The 12,648-nt window shown below is 34.9% G+C and overlaps 1 protein-coding gene across 7 annotated transcripts in view; it reads left to right on the top strand.

The window, feature by feature from the left end:
* Nucleotides 1–12,648, top strand: part of DMD (dystrophin) — a 2,687,035-nt gene that overhangs the window by 1,317,164 nt on the left and 1,357,223 nt on the right. For all 7 annotated transcript variants that reach the window (XM_070291485.1, XM_070291489.1, XM_070291490.1 and 4 more), the window contains exons 33-34: nt 1,421–1,576; nt 6,151–6,321. In XM_070291485.1, coding sequence (XP_070147586.1) covers nt 1,421–1,576; nt 6,151–6,321 — 327 coding nt within the window. The remainder of the gene's footprint in view (nt 1–1,420; nt 1,577–6,150; nt 6,322–12,648) is intronic.

Here is a 12,648-nt window from a genome sequence, read left to right as displayed (position 1 = left end):
GGAAAGGCTACCCACTCCAGTATTCTGGCCTAGAAAATTTCATGGAATATGTAATCCATGGTTTTGCAAAGAGTCGGGCACAAATGAGCGACTTTCATTTTCATAAAAGTAAATCATTAACATTTAAAGTTTTTTTTTTAACATTTAGAATAGTCATTTGGAAATATCTTGGATTCCAGAATTCAAGAATTGAATCCCAGTGTGACAGTTAATGATTTAAATGTTTACAAATACCAAGATATATTTATATTTCCTAAAAGAAGTAAATTAATTTAAAAAATGAAAAGATCAGAAAGAACTCCCAAGTATTAATAAAAGAATAATAACTTCAAGTGATCACCAAAGGGAGAATTAAGGTAAAAATAGTTTATGTTTGTAGCCTTAATGAATAGAATAATTGCTCAGCATTCACAAAATGCTTTGTTTTAATTGATTTTAAACTGAAAAGGAAAAAAAGCAAACTCAATTTCTATTTTAACTCCCAAATAACAGTACTTGTAATACCTACTAGCAACTTTATTTCTTATGGCCAATAAGTATTTGTTGTTCAGACTCACCACAGAACAACTTAATGTGACAATATGTAATGTAAACTATTACATATGCCTGTATACATATACATGTATACACATATGCATGGGTACATACACACATATATTCAAACATACATATCTCTCCAAGTAAAGTAACTACAAGAGAAAGCTATGACACCTGTTTAATGAGTATACTGTTGTGAACCAATATATGTGTTCTTTATAGTTGTGATGTACTTATGAGTTTTACATAATACTTTATATTAGTCTACACTTAATTGATCAGCTCCATTAAGAAAATAAATTTATATCATTTAATTAACATTTAAGATTATATTCTCTCCTTTTATATGATTTAATATGTGTTAGAATTACAATCTGGCAATTCAAACATTTTAACCTGACTATAACATAGCACCGTGAGAACAGTATCTAGCTTGGCCACCACTGATTCTCTAGTGACTCAAATACGGTCTAGTATAAATAGGTATTCAATAAACACCAAGGGAATGAGTGAATGAATTTTTCCCAAGTCACAGCTAGAATTATATAATTGCAAAATTTAAAATAGAAGTCATATAGCTTTTAAAAATGATCATTGCAAACATGGGATGAAGAATTAAATACATGCATGATGTACCCTTACTTTGGTAAGAATAACTGTACAATATGCATGCCTGTGTATGTACGTGTAATTACAACTAGAAGAATTAAATCAATAGAAATTTCAAAAGCTAGATATTGACCACAGCTGCAAAATGCTACTCTGTTAAAACTGAAACCATAAAATAGCAATTTAGGTGATCTCTACTCACATTTTTTTATTAATGATAGTATGAGTCAGACACTATTGCTTATTATTCTGTTTTGTTTTATGTTTAACTTAGAACTTGTATAAAAGTCTGAGTGAAGTGAAGTCTGAAGTGGAAATGGTGATTAAAACTGGACGTCAAATTGTACAGAAGAAGCAGACGGAAAACCCTAAAGAGCTTGATGAAAGAGTAACGGCTTTGAAGTTGCATTATAATGAGCTGGGAGCAAAGGTGTGTGCTGAAATCATGAACACTGGCTACTTTCTACCTTCCTTATATATTGTAAAGCAAGAGTCAGTAGTTATGTGCGATTGATATGTTAGAAAGTCTAAATCATTTACTTCCTACAGATAAATACATATATACATGGATACAGATATATATATATATACACACAGACATATATACATACATAGAGATATATTCCCATGTGTGATTCTTATTAAGAAACAATAATTAGTGAGTCTCTACATTCCAGACAATATTAAAAAATACATGAAACTCAGAGACATTTTTATTGGTCCATCAGATAGTTCTGAAAGAGTTCCATTGTTCTAAACTTGTCCCTTCTTTTCATTGCATATATTTACTTGAGATGACTGAAAGGCTGGTAATTTTATAAACTAAGATGCCTACTTATATTTAGGTACAATGGAATTGATACATTCTACATAGAAGCAGCTTTACTGAGACCAGTGGGGAGAAAAGAGTCTATCAATATTTTTACAGCTCAGGTTCCCAATTTTATTTAATATAACAACATCAATGAGAAAATTGTCACTTCAGCTTAGACACAAATGTAAATGCTTGCCCACATTTGAGAACTAGCCATGCAGAGGCAGAATTGTAATATTGTACCCTGAAAGGAGATTGAAGGTTATGACCTAAAGCTACGAATTGCAAATTACTTATCACTGAGAGAAAGTGAATTTTAGATTCAAATGAAAATCTGAGAATAACGATTCTTATTAGTTGACAATCTGAAACCATAAACACTGGTCACTTCCCACTTTCCTTATATATTGTAAACCAAGAGTCAGTAATTATGTACAATTGATATCTTAAAAAGTCTCAATTATTTATTTTAAAAACCTTCTCATTTATATTTCACATATTTTGAAAGAGCCTGCTTTTTCAAGTATAAATTATTGCCTGGGCCTTTTCTTTGCCTTGAATAATTTGCACAAGGTCTTTGCAAGAGTAAATTTAACATGCTGCTGCTGCTGCTGGTAAGTCGCTTCAGTCGTGTCCAACTCTGTGTGACCCCATAGACGGCAGCCTACCTGGCTCCCCCGTCCCTGGGATTCTCCAGGCAAGAACACTGGAGTGGGTTGCCATTTCCTTCTCCAATGCATGAAAGTGAAAAGTGAAAGTGAAGTCGCTCAGTCGTGTCCGACTCTTAGCGACCCCATGGACTGCAGCCTACCAGGCTCCTCTGTCCATGGGATTTTCCAGGCAAGAGTACTGGAGTGGGGTGCCATTGTCTTCTCTGAAATTTAATATAAATAATGTAGAATAAATAACTTAGAATTTAGAACAGTAAAAATGACATAAGAAGACTTAGTGCCCTGAGTTGATTATTGTTAAGGAGTGAATGGTTCTTCTGAGGATATAAAGACCTATTTATTCCTGAAAATACATATTTGAAAGTATATGTTTACCTACCCATTTGGCACTAAGTAATATCATTAAAGCAAAATGAACGATTACTAAGAAATCATACTTAGTTTTAAAAACATGACAGAACACTGCAAAAAATGTAGGGCAGGCATTTATTTTTGAAATAAAGATTTAGAAACATTAGTGTAAAGGGGGTATGTATACATATCATATTACAGAAAATGGCAAAGTCACATATTCCCTTTCCAAGAAAAAAAATTGTCCATATTTAAATCTTCCAAGCACCTTCAGCAGTGATGGTTTTGTTTTATGAAAACAAAGGAAATGGGATATCTTAATATATTATCCTTTTACATAAATATACAAGCCATTCTATTTTAATCATCTTCAGATTTTATATCATTTTTACTTGCCTCAGTTCAGTCTATATATATTAATTTTTGTATTAATCAGCTTAGGCTACCATGACAAAATACCACAGAGTAGGTGGCTTAAACAAGAATATTTTGTTTTTCACAGTTCTGGAGGCTAAGAAGTTCAAGATCAAGGTATCAGTCTAGTAAGGACCCTCATCCTGGCTTGCAGAAAGCCACTTTCTTACTGTGTTCTTACACAATGGAGAGGGAGGGAGAGTAGGAGGGATAGGGGGAAGAAAGAAGAGGATGAGAGGGATGAAAAGGGTGGGAGGGATAACTTTTCCTTCCTCTGCTAGTAGGGCCATAATCCAATCTGATTAGGGTCACATCCTTATGACTTCATTTAACCTTAATTACTTTCCAAACACCCTGTATTCAGATACAGGTCACATGCGGGCTTAGGTTTCAACTTACCGATTTGCAGGAATTTCAGTTCCATCCATGACCCTTTTCTTAAATCAGTTTTATTAGTTTGATTAATATTACCAACTTAGCATAATTGTTCATTGGCTAAAAATCAAAGAGTTTCTTATCTAAATCTATTTCATTTCATCAAGAGCTATTACACTTAGCAACATAGATATAATAATACTTACAGTTCCTTATATGGCCCCTGTATACTTTAAATTATATGACAATATACATAAATAGCAATACTCATTGCAACCTCAAATGCTCATACTCAAAGTCTCAAAATTATGTCAGCCTCAGATACATGTTTAAGTGTTCATGAAACAGTGATGGCTGAAAGTTTCTACTGCAGGTGGCACTATTTTAAATGTATCATTTCTCCACCAAAACACCAAAAAGTGTAAAACTCAATTTTCCTTAAGATGGCAGTATCTCCTGTTTTTATTAAAAACTATTTAGCTGGATATAAACAAAATAAATAAAAATCAATAAGGCATGAGCTCTGGGAAGATAAAATTTCTTTGAAATACCGAATCTAGAATTCTTTTCTATCAATAATGCATATAAAAAATAACTATGCATAGAAACACACCATGAAGGTGTATATTTTTTCCTGCTGCACACAAATAAAATCCTTACACTCAAAATGGCAAATGCTTGCACTTCTCTGAAGGGAAGAATAGAAGGAAAAATCTGTAAAACAAACACTGAATTTGCAGCTTCAACAAATGTGTGCACACCTCTGTTAAAGAAGCAAATTTTGTTGAGTATTGTCATTTGTCTCAAAATTTCAGGGTATTTATTTTCATTGCAGTGTTTAATTAAAAAAATCTTCACTGTGATATTTCTTCATGCTTATGGATGCATTATTGATTGTAATATATACATATATATATATATATGTATATATATATATATATATATGTGTGTGTGTGTGTATATATATGTATATATTTGGGAGCAGGCTGGTTCCCTGGTGGCTCAGTGGTAGAGAATCCGTGGGATCGACCTCGATCGGAGTCAGAAAGATCTCCTGGAGGAGGAAATGGCAACCCACTCCAGTATTCTTGCCTGGGAAATCCCATGGAGAGAGGAGCCTGGTGGGCTACAGTCCATGGGGTCACAAAAGAGTCAGACATGACAGAGACTAAACAACAGCAACAAAATATATATGTGTGTATATCTTCTCAGAGCTAATATACAATTGATTTTTATTTATTCTATTTTTGTTTACACACCCACATATATATCAAGAGATAATAGATTCTGGGCTTTATATTAAAGCCAGCCAATGCATTCCTAAGATGTAGGAACATCAAAAGAGTGGTGGAGAAACACAAATTTGTTCATTCTCTGTGTAAGAACATGGAAGAATTTGACTTTGAGAGTCTTAGTTTTAAACACTGAGAACTGAAACACAGGATTAAGTCATGATTTTCTCTATTAATGAGGATAAAATTGTGTTATGGTGCTAACTTTTTACTCCCTTTAAATGATAAATTAATGTTTAAGGAGAAAGTGACCTATTGTGTTGTTTTTGTGCAAAAGTGAGACACTCCAAAGATGCAATGACAATAATATTGACTCTTCTAAATATTTTACAAATACCTTTGCCTCTGAGAGAAATAGCGTTTTTTGCCCATTTTGATTATTTAACAGCAAGGACGAGCCTCATTTGTATATCAGTTCAGTTCAGTTGCTCAGTCGTGTCCAACTCTTTGCAACCCTATGAATTGCAGCACGCTAGGCCTCCCTGTCCATCACCAACTCCCGGAGTACACTCAAACTCATGTCCATCGAGTTGGTGATGCCATCCAGCCATCTCATCCTCTGTCGTCCCCTTCTCCTCCTGCCCCCAATCCCTCCCAGCATCAGAGTCTTTTTCAGTGAGTCAACTCTTTGCACGAGGTGGCCAAAGTACTTGGAGTTTCAGCTTTATCATCAGTCCTTCCAAAGAACACCCATACAGAGGATTGTAAATGTTGCCCATGTCTTTGACAGATGATTGAAGGTTTTCTAAAAGAAACATGCCATGTCTTCAGTTTGACTTATATCATTTTATTTATTTAAAAACTGTGGCCATAAATTAATTTTATTTATATTAGAGAAAATAGTAGTAGCTTTTCTTTCTCCCTGATACAGGATGCTATCTTTTGGATAAAGGATCTCATCTTTCATAGACTGTGTTTATTCACTATTAATATTCAGAATATGTAATGTTTCTAAAATACGATTTTTTTCAAGCAAGAAGAAGGTTATTTTAAAGTGACAAAATTGTGAAAGTTCCAATTAAGTAGCTATAATTAAACTTGATTTGAAAAAGTAAACCAAATTACATTTTATGGTCATTCTTTTCAGGTAACAGAAAGAAAGCAACAGTTGGAGAAATGCTTGAAATTGTCCCGTAAGATGCGAAAGGAAATGAATGCCTTGACAGAATGGCTGGCAGCTACAGATATGGAACTGACAAAGAGATCAGCAGTTGAGGGAATGCCTAGTAATTTGGATTCTGAAGTTGCCTGGGGAAAGGTAAAACCTATATCACTGAAGGTTATTTTTAGCATATATGAGGACATAGTGTAATTTGATTTTTTAAGGAGCTGTTAATGTACTACAATAATAGAACTGTAAATAGTATCATGCTTCATTTTCCCTTTCCTCAAAAATTCATCAGTAGTTGAACTGTATATTTCAGAATCACAGTAAAGCCAATGGGAACCTTCAGCAAGATTTGCTCTAATGGTTATTTAGAATTAGGTAGGTCCTGAATAAGTCCTTAAAATATATATACATCATTAGTCAGAAAGTCAGTTCAAAAATGTGACTCTGTGTTCCCTAGCTCGGTTAAGAGAGACTATTCAGATGGACCCCACAACCATGAGGAAGGCAAAGATGCAGAGACTTCAGACAGTTAGGCTGGACAAACTTACAAGATGAGCAAGTTATTGATGTCACAATCATAAAAAATCTCATGGGTCTTTATGGCCCCTGTCATTTCCACCACCAAACAGCCCTGCTGCTGCTGCTAAGTCACTTCAGTCGTGTCCGACTCTGTGCGACCCCATAGACAACAGCCCACCTGGCTCCCCCGTCCTTGGGATTCTCCAGGCAGGAACACTGGAGTGGGTTGCCATTTCCTTCTCCAATGCATGAAAGTGAAAAGAGAAAGTGAAGTTGCTCAGTCTTGTCCGACTCCTAGTGACCCCATGGGCTGCAGCCTGCCAGGCTCCTCCGTCCATGGGATTTTCCAGGCAAGAGTACTGGAGTGGGGTGCCATTGCCTTCTCCCCAAACAGCCCTGGGTTTCCTTTAATTCTCAGCTTGTAGATTCTTAGTGTTTCTCTGACAGCCATTCAGACATCATTGTTCTCTACAATTCAAGGTCAAAGCACCAATGGCTTAATTTTTTTTCAGTTGACATATTACTGGGTTACTTGAAAGTATGTTGGTATAAACTAAATAGTTGATATTAATAGTGTGTTTTCACCTTAAACTTTGCCAAGCCACTGGGCACTTAGAAAAAAATCAATCATAGCACAACCCGCTCCCTCATTTTTTTTTTTAAAGTAACAAACACATACGTGCATTAACTAGATGTTTAAGATATCTGTGCTTTATTTTTAATGCAAGATTTATATCTTGATTAACCAAATTTGGGAACTTTAATTGCATTATGTAAAAACTTAGTCCTACAGTGAGACCAAAACTGAAAACTGGTTTTCTTTATGTAGATTCGGATGACAAGCAGTTATAAAGATTTATTAACTACACTTTATTTTCAAATAAATAGTAGAGAATGAATTTCTTTTTTCTTCCTGTTCAGAATAGATTTGTTAGAGATAAGATATTGACTTAAGTTATTAGTTCAGGATCATATATATTGTGAAATGATTAGAGTAGTGAGTGTACAGAGCATACAGATTAAAAGTTACATTGGCCTTACTTTTCTTTTCCTCCTATCACTAAAACAAACATTATATTTCTATTTATTGGGAATCAATGACATTCATGTATTTAAGTGCAGGCTGGGTGGCTGTAAGAAATAAGCCAAAATTTCACTTGGTAGATCTTAGTCACATGATCATATCTAGCCTTCAAGGAGGATTGCAAAAGATGTCTCCATCTGGCTGAGTAGTCAGTGTCCTGATGAAATGATGAGTAGATAATGTTCTAAAATGAAGACATAGAGGACGCATTCTGGGGGACAGATTTAAGTAAATCAATTCTGACTATCCCATTATTGGCTACAATTGTTTAGCATATCAATTGAACACAGAAATCTAACCATAGAAAAATATTTATGTAATTAAATAGAAATTTATATCTCTGATGATCATTATGTTTGGAAAATATAAGCTTCAGCAAAGTTTAATCTACATGATTTACTGACTTTAACCACTAACAGATTTCTTTTATTCCTCATTTAATTTCAGTAGTCAAAAGTTCAAAGCCAGTTAAATAATTCCACCAGACTAAAGCCTTTTAATATTCACAGTGTTAGCTAAAGATTAAAATGGTTAAATATAATTCCCTAGAAAAATAATTGGTCCTTTGATAGTTTAAATCCTTCAGCATTTTAGATAGTTCATATTTACCATTTTGCATACATTGCCCATTAGTTTTTCTTAACACAGTCTTGGGATACCAAGAGTTACCTGTGAGAATCACACACACACACACATACACATACATAAATGCTGAGTTTAACTCTGAGTATTAAATAACACAAAACAATTGATGTCTAGTCACTGACGTAACAAGTCATGATTTTCACATGTATTTCAGGGACAAATGTTTATAATAATCAACATAAAGATTTTAAAATTTAAAAAATAAAAAACTAAAATTTAAAAAAAAAAAGAACAATTACAACTTTACTCAGTTATCCTTTTCTCCTTTGGCTGTCACTTTATTCCTAAAATTTAATGACAGTCACATGACAGAATGTATCATTCTGTTTTGCCAGTGGTTCTCAGTGTTGGTTGTACACCGAAATCATCTGAGAACCTTAAAAGCCTATCAGTGCTGAGGGCCCACCCCCAGAAATTCTGATTTAATTGGTCTGTGAGGTCAGTGTCTCTAAATCTCTAATATTCCACACAGTTTGAGAACTACTAGCTAATGCAATACAAGCAGTCTTAGGAAATCTATGTTCAGTTCAGCCAACCATGTCCTGTATTTTTTTTTTTTTCCTCAAACAATCACCTTTCACAGTTTAAAGAGATCTGGCCTCTGGTCCTAGATTATCTGGATAATTGCCTCAACTTATCACTCCTCGTAGCTGTAAAAGCATGAGAACTATTACTTATTTCTAAAGTCTGTTGCACTATCATTCCCGTGAAAAATTGCATATCTTTTTTTTTTTTTAAAGAGCACAGTAAAATCTGTGAAGTGAAATAACACTAGCAGATCATTAACTTGGTACAATGAATGCATCAAGCAGCTGTTACTTAGAAAATAGAACATCTGTTAAATGCCACTGAAGTCACTATTCACTGTCATTATAGTCATAGCTATAATTTCTGTTCTACATATTCTGCCTTCATGAAATTCTTTTTCATAGACAATACATTATTAATAAAAAGTCAATACACATTACTATAAAATTCACTCCTTACTGTTTTATAGTCTTAACATTTATCATTATATTATTCCATAATATTAGCCTAATAATAAAATGTGTTCAAATCCTCAAACCATGACAGTAGTCTTGGGGCCTAAAAAACCACTAATATCATATTTTAATCACTTTTAAGACATATGAGATCAAGTGATACACTTGATTTAATTATAGATGTTGTGGATCAAAGAAACACCACTCCCTTAAATGTGAATATAAATTGCAAGTTTTATCTCATTTCAAAAGCTTTAATATGTACAAATGCACATGTTAGAATTGTTGTAATGTGATAATTTGTTCACCTTCTTCCCATTAATGTATTTTGTAGCCAAAGGTGAAAACTCTCTCTCATCTCTGATGACCAGAAATAGTATAATATTTATGCAGGCTGACTGAAGGCAGAATTCAATGGGGAGGGTAACCTTTTAAAATACCTTTTATTGGTTAGTCAACCCTTCGTATATGGAGAACTTGAACAAGAGATAAAAGAAGATGAAATAAGCAAGAATTTTACAGCATCCTAGTAAAGGAAGGAAGACATATGGAAATGGAGTTGTGACAATTTAAATCTACATTGAGTTCCGCTGTTATCTAACATTTTTTTTCCTGTATCATAAAACCTAAGAATACCAAGTGGATAGTTCACATTTAGCTGCTGTTAAAACTCCTGAAACAAGACTTATGACCATAACATCAGTTCAGTTCATTTCAGTGGCTCAGTCGTGTCCAACTCTTTTCGACCCCATGGACTGCAGCACGCCAGGCTTATCTGTCCATCACCAACTTCCAGAGCTTGCTCAAACTCATGTCCATTGAGTTGGTGATGCCATCCAACCATCTCATCCTCTGTCATCCCCTTCTCCTCCCACCTTCAGTCTTTCCCAGCATCAGGGTCTTTTCCAGTGAGTCAGTTCTTCGTATCAGGTAGCCAAAGTATTGGAGTTTCAGCTTCAACATCAGTCCTTCCAATGAATATTCAGACTGACTTCATTTAGGATTGACTGGTTGGATCTCCTGCAGTCCAAGGGACTCTCAAGAGTCTTCTCCAACACCCAGTTCAAAAGCATCAATTTTTCAGTACTCAGATTTCTTTCTACCGTGTCATAAGTCAAAATAAAACTGAGTGTTCATAATTTTGCTTTTATTTATTTTTTAAATATAAATTTATTTATTTTAATTGGAGGCTAATTACTTTACAATATTGTGTTGGTTTTGCCATACATCAACATGAATCCACCACAGGTATACACGTGTTCCCCATCCTGAACCCCTTTCCCTCTTCCCTCCCTGTACCATCCCTCTGGGTTGTCTCAGTGCACCAGCCCCAAGCATCCTGTATCCTGCATCGAATCTGGACTGGCAATTCGTTTCATATATGATATTATACATGTTTCAATGCCATTCTCCCAAATCATCCCACCCTCGCCCTCTCCCATAGAGTCCAAAAGACTGTTCTATACATCTGTGTCTCTTTTGCTGTCTCAAATACAGGGTTATCATTACTGTCTTTCTAAATTCCATATATAGGCATTACTATACTGTATTGGTGTTTTTCTTTCTGGCTTACTTCACTCTGTATTAATAGGCTCCAGTTTCATCCACCTCATTAGAACTGATTCAAGTGTATTCTTTTTAATGGCTGAGTAATACTCCATTGTGTATATGTACCACAGCTTTCTTATCAATTCATCTGCTAATGGACATCTAGGTTGCTTCCATGTCCTAGCTATTAAAACAGTGCTGCAATGAACATTGGGGTATATGTGTCTCTTTCTATTCTGGTTTCCTCGGTGTGTATGCCCTGCAGTGGGATTGCTGGGTCATAAGATAGTTCTATTTCCAGTTTTTTAAGGAATCTCCACACTGTTCTCCATAGTGGCTTTACTGGTTTGCATTCCTACCAACAGTGTAAGAGGGTTCCCTTTTCTTCACACCCTTTCCAGCATTTATTGCTTATAGACTTTTGGAAAGCAGCCATTCTGCCTGGTGTGAAATGGTACCTCATCGTGGTTTTGATTTGCATTTCTCTGGTAATGAGTGATGTTGAGCATCTTTTCATGTGTGTGTTTGCCATCTGTATGTCTTCTTTGGAGAAATGTCTATTTAGTTCTTTGGCCCATTTTTTTATTGGGTCATTTACTTTTCTGGAATTGAGCTTCAGGAGTTGCTTGTGTATTTTTGAGATTAGTTGTTTGTCAGTTGCTTCATTTGCTATTATTTTCTCCCATTCTGAAGGCTGTCTTTTCACCTCGCTTATAGTTTCCTTTGTTGTACAGAAGCTTTTAATTTTAATTAGGTCCCATTTGTTTATTTTTGCTTTTATTTCCAATATTCTGGGAGGTGGGTCATAGAGGATCTTGCTGTGATTTATGTTGGAGAGTGTTTTGCCTATGTTCTCCTCTAGGAGTTTTATAGTTTCTGGTCTTACATTTAGATATTTAATCCATTTTGAGTTTATTTTTGTGAATGGTGTTAGAAAGTGTTCTAGTTTCATTCTTTTACAAGTGATTGACCAGTTTTCCCAGCACCACTTGTTAAAGAGATTTTCTTTAATCCATTGTATATTCTTGCCTCCTTTGTCAAAGATAAGGTGTCCATAGGTGCGTGGATTTATCTCTGGGCTTTCTATTTTGTTCCATTGATTTATATTTCTGTCTTTGTGCCAGTACCATACTGTCTTGATGACTGTGGCTTTGTAGTATAGCCTGAAGTCAGGCAAGTTGATTCCTCCAGTTCCATTCCTCTTTCTCAAGATTGCTTTGGCTATTCAAGGTTTTTTGTATTTCCATACAAATTGTGAAATTATTTGTTCTAGCTCTATGAAAAATATGACCTGATAATATGGAGTAATGGCAACCATAAGAATTGTTTTGGTGTATTACAAATATAGAAAAGGCATTTTGAGAACATCTAGAACTAAGGATATATGCTCTTAGGGACCACCTTTGTCTCATTTACTTGAACCACTTTTCTTACTCTCTGTGCATATATTTCATGTTCCTCTGGGCAAAAGGTCTCCCTCCAGTTCTTGTCATTGATGTTTCCCAGTAAGAATTTGTCTTACTGTGGCTTTGACTTGCTATGATAAAGACATCAGCTTCATTCCAAATGATTTCTCAGCAGAGGTGTTACCCTAATTTCTGTATCTCTTAGTTAAACTTCTTGAGAGAGTATCTGTTTGCCTCAAACTTACCCACCAGGGAATGTCAACAACTGTATTTGGGTAAGGGAGAGATT

The sequence above is a fragment of the Ovis canadensis genome, chromosome X, assembly GCF_042477335.2.
Source record: "Ovis canadensis isolate MfBH-ARS-UI-01 breed Bighorn chromosome X, ARS-UI_OviCan_v2, whole genome shotgun sequence".
NCBI lineage: Eukaryota > Metazoa > Chordata > Mammalia > Artiodactyla > Bovidae > Ovis > Ovis canadensis.
The sequence above is the reverse complement of the archived record's forward strand: the minus strand, read 5'-3'. Positions and strand labels throughout refer to the sequence as shown.